The sequence below is a fragment of the Acinonyx jubatus genome, chromosome C1 (assembly GCF_027475565.1).
Source record: "Acinonyx jubatus isolate Ajub_Pintada_27869175 chromosome C1, VMU_Ajub_asm_v1.0, whole genome shotgun sequence".
NCBI classification, from domain to species: domain Eukaryota; kingdom Metazoa; phylum Chordata; class Mammalia; order Carnivora; family Felidae; genus Acinonyx; species Acinonyx jubatus.
The window spans coordinates 104,124,971-104,147,574 of record NC_069381.1 but is presented as its reverse complement, the minus strand read 5'-3'; the positions used below and the strand labels follow the sequence as shown (position 1 = coordinate 104,147,574).

General features: G+C 43.2%; 1 protein-coding gene across 2 annotated transcripts; it reads right to left on the bottom strand.

Moving 5' to 3' along the window:
* Positions 1 to 13,328: 13,328 nt before the first annotated feature.
* Positions 13,329 to 22,370, bottom strand: PSMD4 (proteasome 26S subunit ubiquitin receptor, non-ATPase 4). Of its 2 annotated transcripts, XM_027056210.2 has the most exons (10): positions 22,219 to 22,370; positions 17,402 to 17,542; positions 16,325 to 16,439; positions 15,835 to 15,921; positions 15,537 to 15,605; positions 15,151 to 15,366; positions 14,649 to 14,757; positions 14,349 to 14,480; positions 14,196 to 14,263; positions 13,329 to 13,618 (listed from the first exon to the last, which is right to left on the bottom strand). In XM_027056210.2, the coding sequence occupies exons 1-10, from the start codon at positions 22,242 to 22,244 to the stop codon at positions 13,448 to 13,450; spliced, it is 1,134 nt and encodes a 377-aa protein (XP_026912011.1). In that variant the 5' UTR covers positions 22,245 to 22,370; the 3' UTR covers positions 13,329 to 13,447. The 2 variants fall into 2 exon arrangements, with proteins under 2 accessions (XP_026912011.1, XP_053070763.1); XM_053214788.1 differs by lacking the exon at positions 15,151 to 15,366.
* Positions 22,371 to 22,604: the final 234 nt, after the last annotated feature.

Genomic DNA, 22,604 nt, shown 5'->3' with positions numbered 1-22,604 from the left:
AAAGCTGTTAAGATGGTAAAGTATTAAAACAGAGCAGTGGGGTGCCTGGGTGGCTCAGTCAGTTAAGCATCTGACTCTTCATTTCGGCTCAGGTCATGATCTCACAGTTCATGATCTCAAGCCCCAAATCAGGCTCTGCACTGACAGCAGGGAGCTTGCTTGGGATTCTCTATCCCTCTCTCTCTGACCCTCCCCCACTTGCAAGCACTCTCTTTCAGTCAAAATAAATAAGTAAACTTAAAAACAAAAACAAAAACAAAAAAACAGGAGGCACCTTGGTGGCTCAGGTGGTTGAGCATCTAACTCTTGATCTCAGCTCAGGTCATGAACTCATGGTTGATGAGTTCCAGCCCCACATGGGGCTCCGCACTGGCAGTGCGGAACCTGCTTGGGATTTTGTCTCTCCCTCTCTCTGCCCTTCCCTTTCGCATACTCTCTCGTTCTCTCTCTCAAAATAAATAAATAAACTTAAAAAAAAAAAGCATGAAACGAGGGAAAATCAAAACATGGTATCCAGGAAATAAAGGATTGACCCACACAGAAGAGAAACAAAGAAATTCCCTGGATGAAGATATAGGAAAGCCAAGACAGCTTTGCAGCAGGCCTCCTGCCACCAGATCAGCTAGACATCACATGAGGTCAATAGGCTACCTACTGTGTTTGACCAACTTGAGAGGTTTACACTTCTAAAAGAGGGAATGAAAAGAAAACCAACAACAAAAAACCCAAGGCAATTGTAAATTCCAGGAAAAACAAAAATGTGCGTAAGAGGCAAATTAATCTTAATATTCATGTGGCTTAATTGTAAACCAAATTTACATAGTCATAACTATATAAAAATAAATACTTATTTATCCTAAAACGCACCAAAACAAACAAACGAAACCAAAAACCCAATAACTATGATCTACTATTGGAAAAGGTGATGAGTGCTGCATGTGGAGTATTTAAAGAATGAAATCCTAATCTTCTATCACAGAAAGTGTACTAAGTAAACTAAAGATTTTATTGATTTTTTTACCAAAATCTGTGATAAAGTCTTTTTATTTTATTTTTTTAATGTTTATTTATTCTTAAAAGAGAGAGACAGAGAGAGATCATGAATGGGGGAGGGGCAGAGCAGGACACAGAATCTGAAGTAGGCTTCCGGCTCTAAGCTGTCAGCATAGAGCCTGACGTGGGGCTCACAAGCTGAAGATCATGACCTCAGCCAAAGTCAGATGTTTAACCAACTGAGCCACCCAGGCACCCCTGTGATAAAATTTTAAAGTGACATTTATTCAAAGCAGTAAGGCAAAATTTTATTTTGTTTCTGATGAGCTATGGGTCTAGTTTTTGTTTTTTTAAAGAATGTTTAAAGAATGCAGCAATTACAAGAACAGGGATGGGCCTATAAGGTATAACGTTAAGCAAGATAAACCAGTAAGAGAAAGGCAAATATCATATGATTTCACTAATATGTGGAATTTAAGAAACAAAACAAAGAAAAAAAGAGAAAAACAAAAACTAGACTTTTTTGTTTGTTTGTTATATTGGTGGGAGGGGGTAGGCAGAGACAGAGGGAGAGAGCCCAAGGAGGCTCCACAGCATCAGTGCAGAGCCCAACGCAGGGCTCAACCCACGTTTGTGAGATCATGACCTAAGCTGCAATCAAGAGTCAGACGCTTAACCAACTGAGCCACCCAGGCACCCCAAAACCAGACTCTTAAATACAGAGAACTGGTAGTAGTTAGAGGAGCAGTAGGTGAAGAGATGGGTGAAATAGATAAAGGGGATTAAGAGTACACTTATTGTGATGAGCACTGAAAAATGTATAGAATTGTTGAATCTGAGATTTTGTGTCTCCCTCTCTCTCTGCCCCTCTCCTGCTCATCCTCTGTCTATCTCTAAATAAATAAATAAATAAACTTTAGGGGTGCCTGGGTCACTCAGTCGGTTAAGCATCCGACTTAGTCTCAGGTCATGACCTCACAGTACATGGGTTCGAGCCCTGAGTCAGGATCTGTGCTGACAGCTCAGAGCCTGGAGCCTGCTTTGGATTCTGTGTCTCCCTCTCACTCTGCCCCTCCCCCCTGCTTGCGCGCTCTCTCTCTCTCTCTCTCAAAACTAAATTGCTTATTAAACAATTGTTAATTGTTAATTTAAAAATAAATTTAAAACTGTATATATATTGTCCATTCCTCTCTCATATAATATGAAAATAGTGTAATCTTTGAAGCATCTTATGTCAGTTTTACCAGAGATGCTGATTTAAAATGCAGATTCATTACCCTGCCCAAGATGTACTGAACCAGTATGTCTCTGAGATCTAGCAGTGACATTTAGCTGCATGACCCAGTGATTTTTAGGTATCCTAATGGAATCTATTAGGAAAACACATCTTGAATTATCCTAAGGTGTTTTCAATTACAATAATTTATTTTTTATTAAATTTATCCTCTCAGGATAGGAAGTTAATTTTCTCTCACAGCTCTGAGATATAGTGTTGATTCTATCAGTCTTTAACCACAAGATCTCATTCTGTTGTTTCATCATTATAGTCTTAATTTATTTGTCATATTGCTCTGATTTCTCTATCCTTACTCATCAGATAATGGTCTTGTATTTTATACATATATTAATTCCATTGCATTCTCAGGAAGTCCAGTAGAAGAATACCTCACAAGTATTGTTCAAAAGGGGTGCCTGGGTGGCTCAGTCAGTTAAGCATCCGACTCTTAATTTCGCCTCAGGTCATGATCTCACAGTTCATCAGATGGAGCCCTACGTCAGACTCTGAGCTGACAGTGTGGAGCCTGCTTGGGATTCTCTCTCTCCCTCTCTCTCTATCCCTATTCTACCGGCCTTCTCCCTCAGAATAAATAAATAAACTTAAAAAATGTGCCTTTCAAAAGAACCAAATAAGTATTGGTCAAACTATGACAGTGGAGTATAAAATAAAATCTGAGGAAAAAATATACTTTAAAAAGCTGTGAAGATTGACCCAAAAAAGGAAACAATAAACAGTAAAAAGTGAAGAGCTATGTGTTGTTCAATTCAAGAAATTAAAAACAAAATAGAATAAATCCAAAGAAAATGGAAGCACATAATAGAATTCCAGGCTGACATTTATTTTCCCTCAAGACTTTAGATATAATTCCAACATGTTTTTATATCTATTGTTGCTGATTAGAAGCTTGATGTCAGTCTGATTTTCTTTTCTTTTTTTCTTTCTTTGGTAGATACTCCACTGATATTTTCTTGCACACTAATATGTGTGATAGGAGAGGATGAATTTGGGGTATTTTAAGGAGGTAAGAGGAGCAGAACTTGACCACTCCTTGATAAGGAGGATGGAAGAAAAGAGAAAACCAAAGATGATTCATTCCATTGGGAACAACAAAAATACAAGCAGATACGGGGCAAAGATGAGATGGGTTAAGTCATTCCAAGAGAAGATTCTTGTGTCTGGAAGCCTCTCTGGGTTTGAAACTCTGGAAGGGGTTTCCATTTATAGGTTGAAGCTACAGATGCAGGAGTTAGCATATAAAAATGTGATAGATGTTGGAGCACCCCACAAATGACATGTTGAGGATGTGGAGTGCAAGAGGGTGCAGAGTGAGAAGAAAACCCAGGACGGGATCCTGAGGAATACTAACGCTTTAGGAAAGAACAGTGAAAGAGAAGCCTGAGAACTGTGTTGAAATAGGGGAGCCAGAAAGATGGGGGTGTAAATAGTGGAGAGTGCCCTCAGAGAAGCCAGCAGAAACAAGTTCAAGGAAGGGATGTTTAACCAGGTCAAGTGCAGCCGAGAGGGCAAGCAAGAGAAGGGATCAGTTTTGTAAGGAGGATGTCACTGGCCACCTTGGCCAGAGAGACATCTTCAGAAATGCAGAGCCAAGGAAGGTTTGGAAGGAAAGCAGGGAGAGAAGACTCTGGAACAGCTGAAGTGTGGCAAAGAAAGAGACGGGGTGGTGGCTAAAAGAGGAAGAGGCATTTTATTTTGGTTTAAAAACATTTGAGTTTTTCTGATAACAAAACTAGTTACATATTCTTGTCATAAAACCTGTGGAAAGCAAAACAAAGTGTAAAGAATAGAGAATTCTATAAACTCAGCTGACAGGGGTAGGTGACAACTATCCATCCCTAGGTGATGGCCCTTTCACCCACGTATGTTTAAATAAAAAATGGCTACTTTGAAGGATGCTTGTTTCATTTCATACATCATGAGCATTTTCCATTTCAATAAATAACCCATGGTTTTTATGATGAAGGAAATGATGTTCATTGTAAGATAAAATGTCAAACAGTATGGTCTCAGATAAGGTTATTGGTGATGTGGGCTTGATGTGTGTCCACTGAGAGGAAAGCAGGGGCAGAGCAGGTGTTGAGGACAAAAGAGACTCTGCAGTGAGGTGGTGGCTGATGCCAGGAGGTGGAGGAGGAGGCTGGAGGGAAGGGACTCAGAAGCAAAAAGGTGGTATCTTCTGCTGAGGATGGGGGCGTACACCAAAGTATGACATGATTGCTGCAGGGAAATGGTGACAGGGCTGACCACGAGGGCTGCTGAGAAGGGGAAAGAGCTGTTTCCTGGTGACGCACCTTCCAGGGAGAGAGACCTGGGTTTTGATCCTGGTTCTGCCCCTTCATCAGCTAAATCCTTGGCCAAATTACCTAATCTCTCCGAACCTCAGAAGTTGAGATAAAAAGGTTGAAAAATAGATGGTTCGAGGATCAGTTCAGGCTTGGGGTTCAGCTCAGCTTGGGTGGAGTGAAAAGGAACTTGGGAGATGAAGTTACTGCCAAGACAGTGGTTTAAATGATAGATTACGAGATCTTTGCTCTTGACAGATGGGAGCAAAGCAAGGAAGAAACTAACAGTAAAAGAAAGGAAAAGGAAATTCTTTTCTTTTCTTTTCCTTTTTTCTTTTCTTTTCCTTTCTTTTCCTTTCCTTTCCTTTCCTTTCCTTTCCTTTCCTTTCCTTTCCTTTCCTTTCTTTTGAGAAGGGGCATGAACAGGGGAGAGAGACAGGAGGAGAGAAAGAGAGAGAGAGAATGTCTTAAGCAGCCTCCACATTCAGAATGGAGCACAACACAGGGTTTGATCCCATGACCCGAGACAAAATCAAGAGTCAGACACTCAATCAACTGAGCCACTCAGGTGCCCCAAGGAAGTTATTTTCAATCTAGTGAAGTTATTTTTACATGTTTTACTGCACTGCAAATTTCTATCCCCCAGAAATAAATACTATGACATTTTCACTTATGTTTTGCCAGTGCTTATAGAAAGAAGGAAATGATTGATACAATGAAACATGTAAGAGTATGGACCCTACAGGGGCACTTGTCTGGCTCAGTCAGTAGAGCACGCAGCTTCTGATCTAGAGGTCATGAGTTTCAGCCCCACACTGGGCCTAGAGCCGACCTTAAAAAAAAAAAAAAAAAAAAGCAGGGACTCTACAACCAAATTTCCTGGGGTCTGTCCTCTGTTCCATCACTTCTGAGCTGTAGAACAGTGGTTCTCAGGATCTCTTTCCACTCTTAAAAATGGAAGCTTCCCAAAAGGCTTCTGTGTATGTAGATTACACAGAGAGATATTTATTATATTAGGAATTAAAAAACTGAGAAAGATTTTAAATATTAATTTATTTAAAATCACAACAAACCCATTATATGTTAATATTCCTTAGTTTTTATGAAAAAATAACTGTATTTTCCAAAACAAACATTTAACAAGATGGGTATGCTATTTTACATTTTTGCAAATCTCTTTAATGTCTCATTAATGGAAGAAGACAACTGGGTTCTCAACTTGTTGCAATATGTTGTTTTGGTTGAAGGATATAAAGAAAATCTGATCTCACAAATATGTTGTTGGAAAAAATGGAAACATCTTTCCCTTCCTTCCTTCCTTCCTTCCTTCCTTCCTTCCTTCCTTCCTTCCTTCCTTCCTTTCCTTCCTCCCTCCTTCTCTTTCTTTCTCTTTCTTTCTTTCTTTCTTTCTTTCTTTCTTTCTTTCTTTCTTTCTTTTCTTTTCCTTTCTTTCTCTTTTGTTTTAGTTTTTAATTCCAGTTAGTTCATATATAGTGTTGTATTAGTTGCACGTGTAGAATATAGTGATTCAAAGTAGGCATATTTCAATAGCTTTTCCAGATAGCAGTGGGTATTTTTTTATAGTATACCAAAACTTGACAAATAGTAGTTTCTTAAACGTTAGTTGCAACATAGAATCTGAAACCATATCAATGAGCTTTTTGTAACCTGTTACATTTGAATCCATTTCTTTTCTTGTATTTGGAACAGATCATTTGGAGGCTATTGGTTCGATGTGTAATGCAGATCTTCCAAATGCTGGCACATTACCATATACAATCTGATACAGATGAAAAAAATAATATCATCATCCATCTCATTTATCCAAAGGATGCTGATTCAAAAGGGCACATGCACCCCAATGTTTACAGCACTATCGACAATAGCCAAATTATGGAAAGAGCCCAAATGTCCATCCACTGATGAATGGATTAAGAAGATGTGGTTTATGTATGCAATGGAATTCTACTCAGTGATGAAAAAGAATGAAATCTTGCCATTTGCAATGACGTGGATGGAACTGGAGGGCATTATGCTAAGCGAAATTTGTCAGTCAGTGAAAGGCATATATGATACAATTTCACTCATGTGGAATTTGAGAAATTCAACAGATGAACATAGAGGAAGGGAAGGAAAAATCAAAACAGAGAGGAGGCAAACGAGACTCTTAAATACAGAGAACAGAGGGCTGTTGGATGTGGCTGCGGGGTTGGTGGGGGGTTAAGTGGCTGACGGGCGTTAAGGAGGGCACTTTTAGGGATGAGCACAGGGTATCATATTTAAGAGATGAATCACTGGGTTGTACTCCTGAAGCCAAGACTATACTGTGTGTTAACTAACTTGAATATAAACTTTAAAAATATTATCCATCTCAAAACTTCTGAGAAACTTGTGGCACTTGGAAGAGCATGCGGCTCTTGATCTTGGAGTTGTAAGTTCGAGCCCCACGTTGGGTGTAGAGATTACTTAAAAATAAAATATTGGGGCGCCTGGGTTGCTCAGTCAGTTAAGCATCCGACTCTCAATTTTGGCTCAGGTCATGATCTCACGGTTAGCAGGTTCGAGCCCCGCATTGGGCTCCACACTGACAGTGCAGAGCCTGGTTGGGGTATTTTCTCTCTCCCTCTCTCTCTCTCTCTCTCAAAATAAATGAACTTTAAAAAAAAAGAAAATATGAAAGATGTGCACTCAAGGGTTGAGATGTAATAAAATTAATATGTTTTACTGCTTCATCAAGAACAGTATTTTTGTCTGTTTTTTAAATTATTTTTTTTAATGTTTGTTTATTTTTGAGAGAGGGAGAGAGACAGAGTGTGAGCAAGGGAGGAGCAGAGAGAGAGGGAGACACAGAATCCAAAGCAGGCTCCAGGCCCTGAGCTGACAGCACAGAGCCCGACGCGGGGCTCAAACACACAGATGGCAAGATCGTGACCTGAGCCAAAGTCAGATGCTCAACCGACTGAGCCACTCAGGCGCCCCTTGTCTGTTTTTTTAAGCCATGAGGATGTGGGGGTGAAGAATACCATGACTAGCGGTATAATTTGGTGCTGGTGTCTTGGATTTGTACTGAGGCACCAGCAGTTTCCCCTCACTGCCTTTGCATTGATGTAAATCCCAGCACAGCGGAGAGTCAAATGACACCTTCGTGTCATTATGAAAATAGTTTTGACCTCACAACCCCCTTGAAAGTGTCTTGAGGATGCCCAGGGGTTTGTGGATCCCACTGTGAGAATCATCGTTTGCAGAGGAAGTTACCTGGCTTCACAGGGTTTCAATTTCCTCATTTATCAAACAGGATTCATAATGCTACACCTACCTCATAGGATTGTCATGAAAACTAAATAATTTAAAACACGTAAAACATTTAAAAATAGTCTCTGGCACATTATGTTATGCAAGCATTTACTAATATTATAGTCATATATCCAATGTCATCAAATGGTCTTCCAAAATAAGTTTATTGATAACTTTGGTCCATACTAATGTAACATAATTGTTGGATATCAGGTTTTTTCCAATTTTTCAATACCTTTATGCATAAATCTTTGGTACTTCTCTGATGACTTAAATTCCTACAGCAGAACTGCCCAAGGAGTATACCCATTTCTTCACAGTACTATTGAAAAGTGTACAGAGGGGCGCCTGGGTGGCTCAGTCGGTTAAGCGTCCGACTTCAGCTCAGGTCACGATCTCGCGGTCTGTGAGTTCGAGCCCCGTGTCGGGCTCTGGGCTGATGGCTCAGAGCCTGGAGCCTGCTTCCAATTCTGTGTCGCCCTCTGTCTCTGACCCTCCCCCGTTCATGCTCTGTCTCTCTCTGTCTCAAAAATAAATAAAAACGTTAAAAAAAAAAAAGTGTACAGAGATTATCAAAGTAGGACAGCTAAAAAAAATAGGGGCCTATGGGCCCAGTGAATATTTGACTTCAACAGGGAGCATTACTTAAGGTGGACATGATCTAGGGTGTAGCCGTGAGTGTGGAAGATTGAACTGTGATGATGATCACAGAATGAATGTGTGGTGATGAATTGGAAGAGGCCATGGTGTCGACTGAGTCATCCTCATGAACACTGAAGTCACCCAGTTGACCTACAGAGGGCCAGAAGACTGGCACACAGTTCTTCCTGTCATTACTTGATGGACAGGATCTCTCAGAACAGGATTTTGCTTGGGGAGCCACACACAGGCCCAGGAAAGTAACCAATACCTTTATAACCAAAACCAATAAGATTCCCAAGATTTGATGATGGGCCATTTCTTTCAAGTTATATTTGATTTAAAAAATACCAGTCTCCCCCAAAACTTAGAGACAAGTATCTACAAACTCATTATTCAGAAATGGAACTCATCCAGCATGAATATAATGGGAACACAGGTAGGTTTTCTAGCTTCTCTTTGTGGAGCCTTGTTTACATTCAGGGTTTAAGGTCTGACTTCAGGATATTGGAAACAAAACTTATGGAATGTTGGCCCAGGCAGAAGTAATAGTGCAGATCACTGGAGAAAGGTGGAATTTTCAATAAATAATGCTGTAAAAAATAATTGTCCATATTAAAAAATTAAAACTGTTCCCCTATCCCAATGTATGTAACAATCAATTCTAGATGGAATACAGAATTTCTACATGAAAGACAAAACCATATAAACCTTTAAGAAAGAAAACAATATCTTTCTGACCCCTGGAAGTGTTTGCTGGACACAAAAAACAGTAACCTTGAAAGAAAAGATTGAGAAATTTGACATTAAGAATTTTGTTCACTCAAAAACACTTTAAAGTGAGAGTCCCTTGGGGGGTGGGAGGGAGGGGACGGTGAGTGATGGGTATTGAGGAGGGCACCTTTTGGGATGAGCACTGGGTGTTGTATGGAAACCAATTTGACAATAAACTTCATATATTGAAAAATAAATAAAGTGAGAGTCCCAAATCAAACCTATTATATATATATATATATATATATATATAATATACATATATATCAAACATATATATATGTTTAATATATATATACCTCATATATATATCATATATATATCTCAAACGTATTTGATATATATATGTACTTAATTGGTATATATTTAATCAATAATTTAGTATCGAAAAGTTAAAGAACTCTTACAAAACATCAATAAAAAGACAATCCAATAGAAATATGGACAAAAGTCATGAAGAGACATTTCACAAAAATGTGAAATACAAAGACCTATTGTTAAAAAATGTAAAAAGGAGCACCTGAGTGGCTCAGTCCGTTGAGCATCTGACTTCAGCTCAGGTCATGATCTCATGGTTTGTGGGTTCGAGCCCCACATCGGGCTCTGTGCTGACAGCTCAGAGCCTGGAGCTTACTTCGGATTCTGTGCCTCCCTCTCTCTGCCCCTCTCCCACTCACACTGTGTCCTCTCTGTCTCTCAAAAATGAACAAACGTTTAAAAAAATGTAAAAAGATCAACCTCATTAGTAATCAGGGAAATGCAAATCAAGACCACGGTCAATTATCATTTATCCTGATTGGATTGGCAGAAATTAAGAAGTCTTAACAATACCAAGGGCTGGAAAGGATGTTGGTCAACAGGAATTCTTACACCACAGGAGGAAGTGCAAATCCACACAGCCACAGTGAAAAACAACTCAGCATTATTCTATAAAGCAGCCTAAAGAAACTCTTGGACATGTGCATCAGCAGGGATGTACAAAACATTCCACTGTAACCCCATTGCCAATTGAAAAATAACGGTGCAGTGCAAATGTCCGCCAACAGGAAAATGGGTAGATTGTGGTATATTCACAGCCAGTAGTACTATATAACCAGAAAAAAAGAACGACTACATGCAAAACTTTGAAGAACCCCAGAAATGAAACATTTGTTCAAAATGTTCCAGAAGTCTCTGGGTGTGTGAGCGGCTCAGTTGGTCAAGTGTGTGACTCTTGATTTTGGCTCAGGTCATGATCTCGGGGTTGTGAGACTGAGCCCCATGTCAGGATCCTCGCTTGGCTTGGAGCCTGCTTAAGATTCTCTCTCTCTTTCTCTCCCTCTCCTATTAATGCTCTCTTTCCCTCTTAAAAACAAAAGAAAGAAAAAGAAAAGAAAGTTCCACAAGTGTCACAGTATAAAACTATTAAAAAATTTTTTTTAATATTTATTCTTGAGAGAGAGAGAGAGAGAGAGAGAGAGACAGTGAGTGGGGGAGGGTCAGAGTGACAGGGAGACACAGAATCCGAAGCAGGCTCCAGGCTCTGGGCTGTCAGCACACAGCCCAACGCAGAGCCAGAACTCACAAACTATAAGATCATGACCTGAGCTGAAGTCAGCTGCCCAACTAACTGAGCCACCCAAGGGCCCCAAAACTTTTTTTTTATAAAACTCAGAAACAAGCAATACTGAAAAAACTATGAAAAGGAAAAATGATAAAATGTAAAATTCTGGATAATAGTTATCTCTGGGGAGGCTGTAGAGGTGGGTTCAAGAAGATACACCAGAGGAATGTGGCATTAGTAATATTCTAGCTCTTAAGTTGAATGCAGATATGTTCATTTTGTTGTTATGATTCATGATTTATATGTAGGTTATTTTATAGGTCAAATATCAATTACCTCTTTAAATATAATAAACAAGAGGATTACGTGATTTAGAAACTGAAGTAGAGCTGACAGTTACATTAGTTTCAGGTGTACAACATGGTGATTTGCCAGGTCTATATGCTGTACTCACAAGTGTAGCTGCTGTCACCATACAACACTAATACAACACCATTGACTATATTCCGTTTGCTGTCCCTTTCTTCTGTATGCTGCGACTTAATCATTCCGTAACTGTTAGCCTGCACCTCCCAGTTCCCTTCACCTGCTCTGCCCATCCTGCAACCTCCACCCCTCTGGCAAACCACCAGTGTTTTCTGTATTTACAGGTCTGTTTCTGCTTTTTTTGGTGTTTGTTCCTTTTAAAAAAAAAATTTAAGGTTTTCATTTATTTTTGAGACAGAGAGAGACAGAGCTTGAGCAGGGGAGGGGCAGAGAGAGAGGGAGACACAGAATCTGAAGCAGGCTCCAGGCCCTGAGCTGGCAGCCCAGAGCCTGACGCGGGGCTTGAACTCAAGGACTGTAAGATCATGACCTGAGCCAAAGTCAGACACTTAACCGACTGAGCCACCCAGGTGCCCGTTTGTTCCTTTTTTTTAGATCCACATCTAAGCGAAATCATATTTGTCTTGCTCTGTCTTAGCATTATACCTTCTAGGTCTGTCCCTGTTGTAAATGGCACGCCCTTTTTTATGGTTGATATTCCGTGTGTGTGTGTGTGTGTGTGTGTGTGTGTGTGTGTGTGTATCTCACATACATATCTCACATCCTTATCCATTCATCCACTGATTGGGTTGCTTCTGTATCTTGGCTATTATAAATAATATTGCAATAAACAGAGAGGTGCATGTGTCTTTTCAAGTATTTGTGTTCTTTGGATAAATACCCAGAAGTTGAATTAGTGTATTATATGGTATTTCTGATTTTTTGAGGAACCTCCAAACTGTTTTCACCAATTTCCACTCCCACCAGAGTGTACTAGGGTTCCCTTTTCTTCACATCCTTGTCAACACTATTCTTATCTTCTTGATACAAGCCATTCTGACTTGTAAATTGAGATCTCATTGTGGTTTTGATTTGCATCTCCCTGACGATTGGTGAGGTTGAGCATCTTTTCAGGTATCGGCCATTTATATATCTCCTTTGGAAAAAGGTCTATTCACATCGTCTTCCCATCGTTTAGTCGGATTGTTGGTTTTTTGTTTTTTGGTTTTTTTGGATGTTGAGCTGTAGAAGTTCTTTTTATTTACTTTAATTTTTTAAAGTTTGGGAGAGAGAGAGAATGCAAGTGGGGGGGAGGGCAGAGAGAGAGAGAGAGAGAGAGAGAGAGAGAGAGAGAGAGACAAAGAATTCCAAGTAGATTCCACACTGTCAGCACAGAGCCGATGTGGGCTTGAACTCACGAACCACAAGATCATGACCTACGCCAAAGTCAGGAGCTTAGCAGACTGAACCACCCGGGTGCCCCGAACTGTAGTTCTTTATATATTTTGAATAGTAACCCCTTATCAGATATATATTTGCAAATATCCTTCCATTTAGTAAGCTGCTTTGGGATTATGTGAATTTTGCATTCTATTCCATACCCTATGAGAAAACCGTCCTCTAAATGTGGTGCTCCAAGAAGATGAACAGGTTTATCTTGTGGCTTCACAGGCCTCACCTTGTCAAAGTCAGGTCTCAGGGATCCCTGGTCTTCAGTGTTTTCACTGCTGACCACTTTCCCATCTCCTCCCCTCACCCAGCCAGTCTCTGAGCTACTCAGTCCTTCCCAAGTGCCTCTGTGTCATCAGCACATACGGTTCCTGCTGACTGGAAACATCCCCATCTCTTCCCTGTTGGCTGATGGACATTTCACCCTGATGAACATGGAGGACTCAGGTGTTACCTCCAGGAGCCTTCCCAGAGACTGTGAGGGTTTGGCCCTTTCTCCCATTCTCACAGCGCCTCGTTCGTGGCCCTCTTTGGGCACTTTCCGAAGTGTGTAAACACACATTTCCAGGCCGGCCCTGCTCCAGACTCGAGTCTCCAAAGGCCAATACTGTTTTATTTTTAATTAATTAATTAATTAATTAATTAATTAATTAGAGACCAGGTACTGAGGACTCAGTAGGGGACACTCCCCTTCGTACCAGGCACTCCTCCCCTCTCTCACACTTACAGCTACTACTACTGGAGGCAAAAGGAAACAAAAGTTGCCAAGCTTTATTGAGGCGGCAGTGGTTACAGGTAACATATCTAAGCCTACACCCCGTCCCACCCTGTGGGGCCCCTGAGGAGGCTCAGCCACCCTTGCCCCCAGTCTCATTTCTTGTCCTCCTCCTTCTTGTCTTTCTTGCCATCCTTGTTGGCCTGGGAGGCGAGGGACCCCATGGCATTTCGAATAGCTTCATTGTTGGGATCCACTCCTGGCAGGTTCTCCAGGACACTCTGAAGGAACTCGGGGTCCTGCATCACATCATAATCCTCCTCCTCCTGAAAAAGGGCAGGGTGGGCTTGAGGCAGGGGCAGGGGCTGGGCCATCTGGGGAGCACACGGCTGCCTGAGCCTCTCTCTCCACCTGACTGGGCGCGGGGACACCTCTGGCCAAGAGTAGGAAGGACAATTGAGGAAAATATCCAGTGCCTATATGCGGTACAAACTCACACATTCAGTACTGGCCAGAGAAACTGGAACTCAGCTTCCTGAGCATACAGCATAAAATTACATGCCATCACGTTCAGATTTCTTGCTCTCAGATACCCATTCTTTTTTTCCGCCTTTCACCCTGGTGGGAAGACAATATCCTACACACCCGTCCAGACTGCTCCCACCAAAAAGGAAGGACAATTACAGAACATGAGGACACTTACTCAACCTTGACTGTGAGCGTCCTATTGCCTTAGCAAAGTTTACCAACAAGAAACGTATATACTTCTGTTTCTTTCCCTGTGCTCCTCAAAAAGCTCAGCTGTGAAACCCGAAGAGTGGTTTCAGGCCTGGAGGGTTTGAGGACATGAACACCAGGGGACTTTAAGCATGATGGGGATGGGGAGTCACTGCTGGCCCTCACCTTGGCAGGCTCAGATGTGTCCATGGCTGAACTGGCATCAATGTCAGCTGATTCTGCCTGGCCAAACTCTGAAGAAAAGAGGTCAGTGTGTTGAGCTCCATTTCCGGACCCAACCTCTCCGCCTGAGCACTGAGCCCCGGGGCCCTGACTCACCTGCACCCTGTAGGGACATCTGCATGGCGTAGGCAATCTGCTCTTCCTCGGTCATACTGCTCAGGTCGGGGAGCCCGGTGCGGCCAAACTCCTGCTGGCTGATGGTCATCTTCAGCAGGGCATCATCCGAGTCTGGAAAAAGAAAGAGAGTGGTAGAGTAGAACCGGTGCCAGGGTCCACACACACCCACCCCCAAAGCGTTCCCCCAGCCCATATACTCCCGGGGCTGCTGGGCCTCCCCACTCCTTCTCCTGCACCTCCATCCCGGGCCACTGGGCACCCTTCAGCCCTATCCCTCACCTTCGGCCCCGGCTGTAGCAATCCCGGCCTCAGCAGCAGAGGCTGCAGCTGCCCGCCGGGCCTCCTCCTCCTGCCGCTGCCGCTGCTCTTCCATAGAGACACGGAGGGCCTGGCAAAGGGCAGGGCAAGGTCAGTCATTCTGCCCGCCCTCCTCGCGGGCACTGGGCGAGTCCCCTGAGGGGTGGGAAAGGAACACAAAGGGGCAGCTTCTGGTTTATGTACATGGTGAAGAAGCTGGGAGGTAAGAGATGATATAGGGGAAAAGGGAGGACTTGGAAGAAGCCTGGGCTTTAATTACAAGTGAACAAGAGCACTGACACTGGTGCCCCCGGAGATCACACAGATTTAAGGGGAAGAGGGACCCGAAGGGAGTATGGGAAAATGAGCAAGGGTGCTCGGGACTGTCTAGCCCTAGAGAAGCTAGCTATGTGGCGTGTGGGTGTGTGAGTAAGGAGGACAAAGAAGGACCCCTGGGCTCTACGTGAGGTCAATGTTTGCTCACCAGGGCCAGCTCAGGATCAGCACTGGGATCCACTCCAAATTCAAAGTCACTGGCACCAAGTCCCAGCATGGCACCACCTTCACCAGCCAGAATCGGAGAACTGATGAGGGCATCGGCCAAGCTGGGCCCGGGGGGCACTGTCACCAGATGAGAACCGGTACCATCTTTGCCATTCAGTGTGTTTACAAACGCTGTCAGCTTTTCTGTGTTCACTTCCTGAGGGAGGGAAGGACACAGCAGGCTCTCCTTCCCGCCCTACTCCCCGTCTTCTGCCACTTCAGCTTTTGTTTGTAGCTACTCTCTCACAGTGCAGGCACTCCTCTGGGGAAGGACTGTTCTGTTTACAGCCAAATCAAGTCCATGCCCCCCAACCTGGCCTCACTCACCTCTTCCCCAAAGTTGATAATGTCAACATTCACTTTTTCCTTCTTGAGACGTTTAGCCAGCTTCACCAGCTAGGAAGAGGGAAGAGAAATGAGGAAATCTGTTCCATACCATGAGGGGAAATGACACACCTCACAAAAGCATACGGAAACTGGTTAACCTCCCCAAGGCCCCCCAACAGAAACACTGAATTCTGTAGATCCACCTTTCCCCGAAGTGATGAACCCAATGACTCTGCCAGGCTCCCTTAAGGCCTGAGAGACCCCATTCCCAAATGTCCCAGCTGTCACCTGGACTCACATCCTTCTCATTGTCCTCCACGGGACTTCCCACAAAGGCAATGATGCGCATCTTGTGATTCTTGCCCTGTCGGTGCTTCAGAGCCAGCTTGTAAAGAGAGAGGAAGTTCTCACAGTCAGCCAGAGGCATCACCTGGCTCACTCCCTGTCACTCTGCATTTTTTATGGTTCTTATGGTTTCTACATTCCTCAAGTCCACCATCCTGCTCACACACATTAGACACAGAAGGGTCTAATCCCTCCTTCACCCTTCCTCCTTGCTGTGCCTCTGTGTGGACAAGGAAGAGGGGTGAGTCTTAATTCCAGGGGTCTTTTCCCTCACCGTCATCACTGGTCCTAGAATTCTTCCCACCATATCTTTTCTACTCATTTGAGTCCTTTCTATTCCCCGGCTCTGGTTCTGGCTCAAGACTCCAGGGGAGAAATGAACAACGTTGGGGGCAGAACTTCAGAACACGGAGAAACAATCAAAGGGATCCAGTAGGACTCACGTGGGCCACGCGGATGCCAGTGCAGAAGGTGATCTTGCCCTTGGGTTGGACAGTGTGAAGCTTGGAAAGGATGCGGCCGGTGTCAGGGGTGAGTGTGGTCAGCACTTCACAGTCACTGGGATGTAGGGAAACGGTTTCTGTGACTTCAGGTCAGGACAAGTGCCTCAAAAACTGTATTTGACTCTTCTTTTCTTTTTTTAAGTAAGTTCTACGCCCAATGTGGATCAAGAGTCACATGCTCTACCGACTGAGCCAGCCAGGTGCACCTGACTTGTCTTCTCTTTAAAGACCTTTATAATAACTGTAATCTCTACTTTTCTTAATCGAACGCCCAGTGTTTAGAGAGTAGACCTTAAAAGTTCTCATCACAAGCAAAGAAAAATTTGTGAGATATGGGTGTTAACTAAACTTAGCGTGGTGATCATTTTCACAATATATACATATATCAAATCATTATGTTGTATACCTTAAACTTATACCATGTTATATGTCAATCATATCTCCATAAAACTGGAAATAGTATTCAGTAGATATGAGCGCAGGAAATAAGTAGTTGATTTTGCAAACTTGCCCTCTTCCTCCCAATTTCCCTTGAATTCCTGTTATGCTGCCTTCTGGGGGTAACATGACAATCCCTCTACCATAGCTCGATGCTATTGACTATGTCTCCCACCTGCTCCATCTCTAGACCCACTGGCCAGCTGACAACACGCATACTGGGATGGGAGGCTACTCATCCAAGGGTTATCAGTCCTTAGACCACTTCTAGGGTAAGAGGACATGTGATAAATGCCCTGGGGACCCTTATCCCAAATCACTTTTCATTGAATTTAAAATATATTGTGAACTCTCACCCCAGAAGATCTAGTTTCATAATTGTATTAAATTCAGATTAATATTAAACTCAAGTTACGATCTATATTTCCACCAAATAGTGAAGAAACTAGTCTAGAAGGTGGATAGGCAAACATAACTTCACAGAACCTACGAAAGGGTGGCAACCTGGATACCACAGTGGGTCACATGTGGGAAGCCACCCACCCACCTACCAAGCCCCTCCTCCTCTGCCCCATGTACTTGGCCAGTGTGATGAGGCCCACGTTGTTCTCAGGGTTGCTGCGGGTCTTGGAGTGACACACTATGTTGACAGCGTCCTGCTGGGCCTGCAGCCGGGTGGGTAAGAAGTCCCCATTCCGCATATATTCACTGTTGTCCACGCTGTCAGATTAGGAGAGAAGGAAGGGAAAGAAGACATATTGTAGGATCTCTCTAGTTCTAGGGACCCCTACCTCCCTGCAACACTTTTCCTTTGAGGGACATTGTAATGTACAGCAGTGCATTTATATGTGTATGTGTGTGTATGTATATATATATACACACATATATATATACATATATATATACACACACACATATATATATACATACACACACACACACACACACACACACACACACAGACTTCCAAGCATTACACCAGACTTAGAGACTCAAACTGAGAGAAGGGGGAAACAAAATTTAAATCTTCACTCCACAAGTGACTCTGATAAGCACCAAACATTGAGATCCACTCATGTACCACAACCACCTTCTCATAAGAGTCATGTAAGTGTTATTAAACACTGTCATGGATGTATATTCTAAATTTGCCTTTAAAATGTGAGCATTCCAAAAGTAGAAAATATTTATAAAATAATACATGATTGGCAGCACTGAGTGCAGGAAAACACAACGCAATCATTTGGTTAAATGTTCAACAGCTTTGACAGCTGGACTAAACTGCAAAAATGAGATTTCATGGATTTGGAGTCTCACTTCTTTTATCCTTGCAGTTTTTCCCAATCTAAGGGACCCAAATAATATGAAATATAAGCTCCAGCTTCCCAGAGACCATAAGAAGGCTAGTAAATGAAGCCGTTACACAAGCCCTGAGCAGGATCAATTCCTGATGACTCGAGATCCTCTAGAACTCTGTCAATGATTCCATCTGTGCTGAAGGGAGGAAGGAGTGGCCTCCTAGATGAGACACTTCATTTCCCCTGACTAACAAAATATGGTCCGGGCGGCAATCTTTTTCTTTAGTATCCTCTGGCAATAAATATAAACCAAACATGATGAAGAGAGGTAATTAAGAAACTACCCTAAGAAACACAAATGGGAGTAAAGAACAGTGTTCAGGTTCAGGTTCAAATCCCCAATCTGTTACTTATTAATACTATGATCCTGAGGAAGTTACTTAATTTCTCTAAGGTCTAGTTACTTCATCTGTAAAATGAATTTTTACCTGTACAGGATTGCTACGATGATGAAATTCATAGAAAGTACTTAGCACAGGGCCTAACAATAAGCATGAAACACAGACTAGTTTTCATAGTGGAAACTCCATCTATGTAAAGGAGATCAAGGGCTGACTCGACTGACCATGCATTATATTCTTTTTTCCCTGATATACTGTTTCTGATTATTCTCCCAGCAGGGAAGTAACAGTCTCTCTAGCTTCAAATACAGTAGTGAGTCCAAATGTAAAAAACAATGGAGGCATTGAGGACCATCCAACTGGACAGCTACTAAGTATAAGGACTCTGGGCAACAGGGCAAGAGCAGATGGCTAAGGGCTGGAAGAAAGGCCTCATGCAAGCAAGGGGACTTGAGCAGTAGGGAGAACAGACAGTGGAGAATGCGGCAGCAGGGCTCCCACTTTGACAGGCATCAGAACACAGGGAGGGTGATGGTAGTATGGTGGGATTAAAAACACAGATGCCTTGGGGGTGGGGGAAACACAGATGCCTGAACACCTACATATGCATCCCTAGAAAAGTGTATGCATACTGTTTAGTTTTTCTAGTTTTGACCTCTATATGAATCGAATAATGTATCTATTTCTTGACTACTTTTGCTCAAAGGTATGTAATTTTTCCCAACAAAAACCCAACTCAAAATAAGGGCTTAGGGGCACCTGGGTGGCTCAGTTGGTTGAGCATCCAACTTCAGCTCAGGTCATGATCTCTCCACTTCTGAGTTCGAGCCCCACGTCAGGCTCTGTGCTGACAGCTCAGAGCCTGGAGCCTGCTTCTGATTCTGTGTCTCCCTCTCTCTCTGCCCCTCCCCCGCACATGCTCTGTCTCTCTCAAAAATAAAAACATTAAAAAAATTTTTTTAAATAAGGACTTATGATATTATCCACTTATTCCATAAAGTCTTCATTTAAAAAAGAATACAGATCCCTGGACTTCCCTGGCTGGGAGTCTGACTCAGCACATGGAGAGCGGAGTCAAATACTTGCAATTTTTAATAAATTCCTCCAAAGAATTTTCATGCACAGCAGACTATGAGGCTCTACAGAAAAAGAGGAGTGGTTCTCATCATTATTCTATGACTGGACTGCTACAATTGGCCACCAATATGTCTCTCTGGACCTAATCTTTCCTCCTATACATCATGCCAGGCCAATATTTTTTTAATGTTTATTTACTTTTGAGAGAGAGAGAGTGTGAGCACGCACAGGGGAGGGGCAGAGACAGAGGGAGACACAGAATCTAAAGCAGGCTCCAGGCTCTGGGCTGTCAGAAAAGAGCCCGATGCGGGGCTTAAACCCACAAACTGCAAGATCATGAGCCAGGCCAATATTCTTTTTTTTTTTTTTTTTTTAATGTTTACTTATTATTTTGAGAGACAGAGTGCAAACAGGGGAGGGGCAGAAAGAGAGGGAGTCACAGACTCCAAAGCAGGCTCCAGGCTCTGAGCTGTTAACACAGAGCCCAACATGGGGCTCAAACTCACAGACCGCAAGATCATGACCTGAGCCGAAGTTGGACACTTAACTGACTGAGCCACCCAGGCATATCCCATGCAATATTCTTAAATGCCGTTTTGTATACGGCTTGGCCTCCCCACGGCGTGAACTCTTTCAGAAGTCCTCTGTGGAGGGTACCAGACAGAGGTCGACCTCCTGAGCCTGACATCCATCTACCTCTGAAAAAAGAAAGAAAGAAACTACCTTACACCAACAACCTTATAATCAAGTCACACTAGCCTATTTCCTAATTCCTAACCACACCTTGGGCATTTACACTTCAGCAGCTTGGTTTCTGCCCTTCCCCCTCCCTGTCTGTCTGTCTTTCCTCAACATTTGTCAAAATCCCTTCAAGGCCCCTCTTAAATTCCCTCTTGAGGACTCCTCAAGTACACTGAACCCAACAGATGTACAGCGCTGTACAGTTTACAGAGCACCGTCACAAACATTTTACCCACCTGTGCTATAAGGCAAGTGGAGGTCACTACTCTCCCCAGTGAGAGATTTACTACATTCTCAAGAACATAGAGCTGTTAAGTACCAAAACCACAGGATTTCGTATTCCAAATCCTGTCCTTTTTCTACTCTAACATGCTCTCTCCCAGAAGTTGCCAGATTTAGCAAATAAATAAATAGGACTCCACTCCCAGTTAAATTTGAACTATACATAATTAACAAATAACTTCCGGGGCACCTGGGTGGCTCGGTTAAGCTTCCGACTTTGGCTCGGGTCATGATCTCACGGTCCATGAGTTCGAGCCCCACTTTGGGCTCTGTGTTGACAGCTCAGAGCCTGGGACATGCTTGGGATTCTGTGTCTCCCTCTCTCTCTTCCCCTCCCCCACCCCATCTCTAAAAAATGTTAAAATTTTTTTTAATTTTTATTTTATTTTTAATTTTTAAAAATGTTTATTTGTTTCTGAGACAGAGAGAGACAAAGCGTGAGTGGGGGAGGGGCAGAGAGAGAGGGAGACGCAGAATCCAAAGCTGGCTCCAGGCTCTGAGCAGTCAGCACAGAGCCCAACACGAGGCTCAGGCTCAAAATCACAGACCGCGAGATCATGACTTGAGCCGAAGTTAGACGCTCAACCGACTAAGCCACCCAGGCGCCCCCCAGCAAAAAAAATTTTTAAGTAACTTTTTAGTATAAATGTGTCCCATGCAATATTTCGGACATTCCTATGGCCATTTTTTATATTAAAAACTATTGTTTATATGAACTATTCAAATTTAGCTGTGTATCCTATATTTTATCTGGCAATGCTATTCCCCGCCCACCAAAAGAAAACTCAGGTGGTTCTTCCATCCAACTGGCGATTTGTGTTTGTGTACTATTTTGTATTATATTTTACTCTCATACTTCGAAGAAATTGTTGAAACCTCGCAAAAGTTTGTGTCCTCATCTTCTACTCCAACTTATAATAAAATACTCAGCCCAAGTCTGAGACTGATTAAGAGATCTAGCTCACCAGATAAGGGCTTTAATGTCAGAAAGCCTGGGATTTAAATCTTGGCTCAGGCTAGTCATTTAAAATTGCTGAGACTCGGTATCTCCATCTGTAAAATGGACAGATATTTACCTAGGAGTGTTGTGAGGTGTAAGTGAGACAACGTAAATTCACGCCTGACACAGAGAAAGCAATTTATAAATAATACCTTTCGAGATGATACAGGGAAAGGTAATGGAGACAGAGATGAGCACCCGGGGCTGGGAAAGAATTTACAATTTCCCTTCCTAATACCCATTATTTTGAGCAGCGGAGGGCAAACTACACGATGAATCTGAGAAGCAGGACTCTGGCTACAGACAGCAGAGTTGGGGATAGTCTAGAGAAGATGACGCTAGACTAGAGCAAGGCAGCAGGGATCGGCTGGTCAATGACAGTCCGACAGCTGAGGGATACTGGGGGTGCTCCGGGCCCATCCACCTCTCCCGGGCCCTGGGATGACTCAGGAAGTCGATGGAGCTCCTTCCTTCCTGGCCCTGGGCCGCATCTCGCCGACTGGTCCCCCACCCCCAGCCCAGCCCACCCGGCCTCCGCGCGACATGCATCCCCCACCCCATCCCGCCCCATCACGGGGCCCCGAGGCAGCTCCTCACCAGACCATAGTGCTTTCCAACACCATCTTGCCACCTTCCTCCCTCCCGGACCGGTTCTCCTAGACTGACAAACAACAACTTCTCCGATTGGTCCAATGCTCACCACCAATCATAAGGCCCCGCTCGGCGAGGGGCATTCGCCCAGCCTCCGCGTTGCATTTTGGGAATTGTAGGCGCAGCCAAAATGGAATGCATGAGGGATGTAGGACGTAGGTAACACGCAAGAGAGCCCTTCTTTGCTTTCCGTGTCTTGCAGGTTCTGTGGTTGAGTTCTCTGCTGGCTGATCTACGAGAAGCGGGGAAGGATCCTTTGAAATTACTGCGGCTGTGTCTGCCAGCATCGTTTTTAAGAAAGTGGCCAATGACGTTCTAGCTCCGTCAGTTCC

Coding starts and splice junctions, on each gene's coding strand:
- PSMD4 (XM_027056210.2), bottom strand. CDS start 22,244: ATGGTGTTGGAAAGCACTATGGTCTG. Junction 17,543..22,218: donor TTGGAAAGCACTATGGTCTG/GTGAGGAGCTGC, acceptor CTAATCTGACAG/CGTGGACAACAGTGAATATA. Junction 15,922..16,324: donor CTGGCATCCGCGTGGCCCAC/GTGAGTCCTACT, acceptor TCTCTTTACAAG/CTGGCTCTGAAGCACCGACA.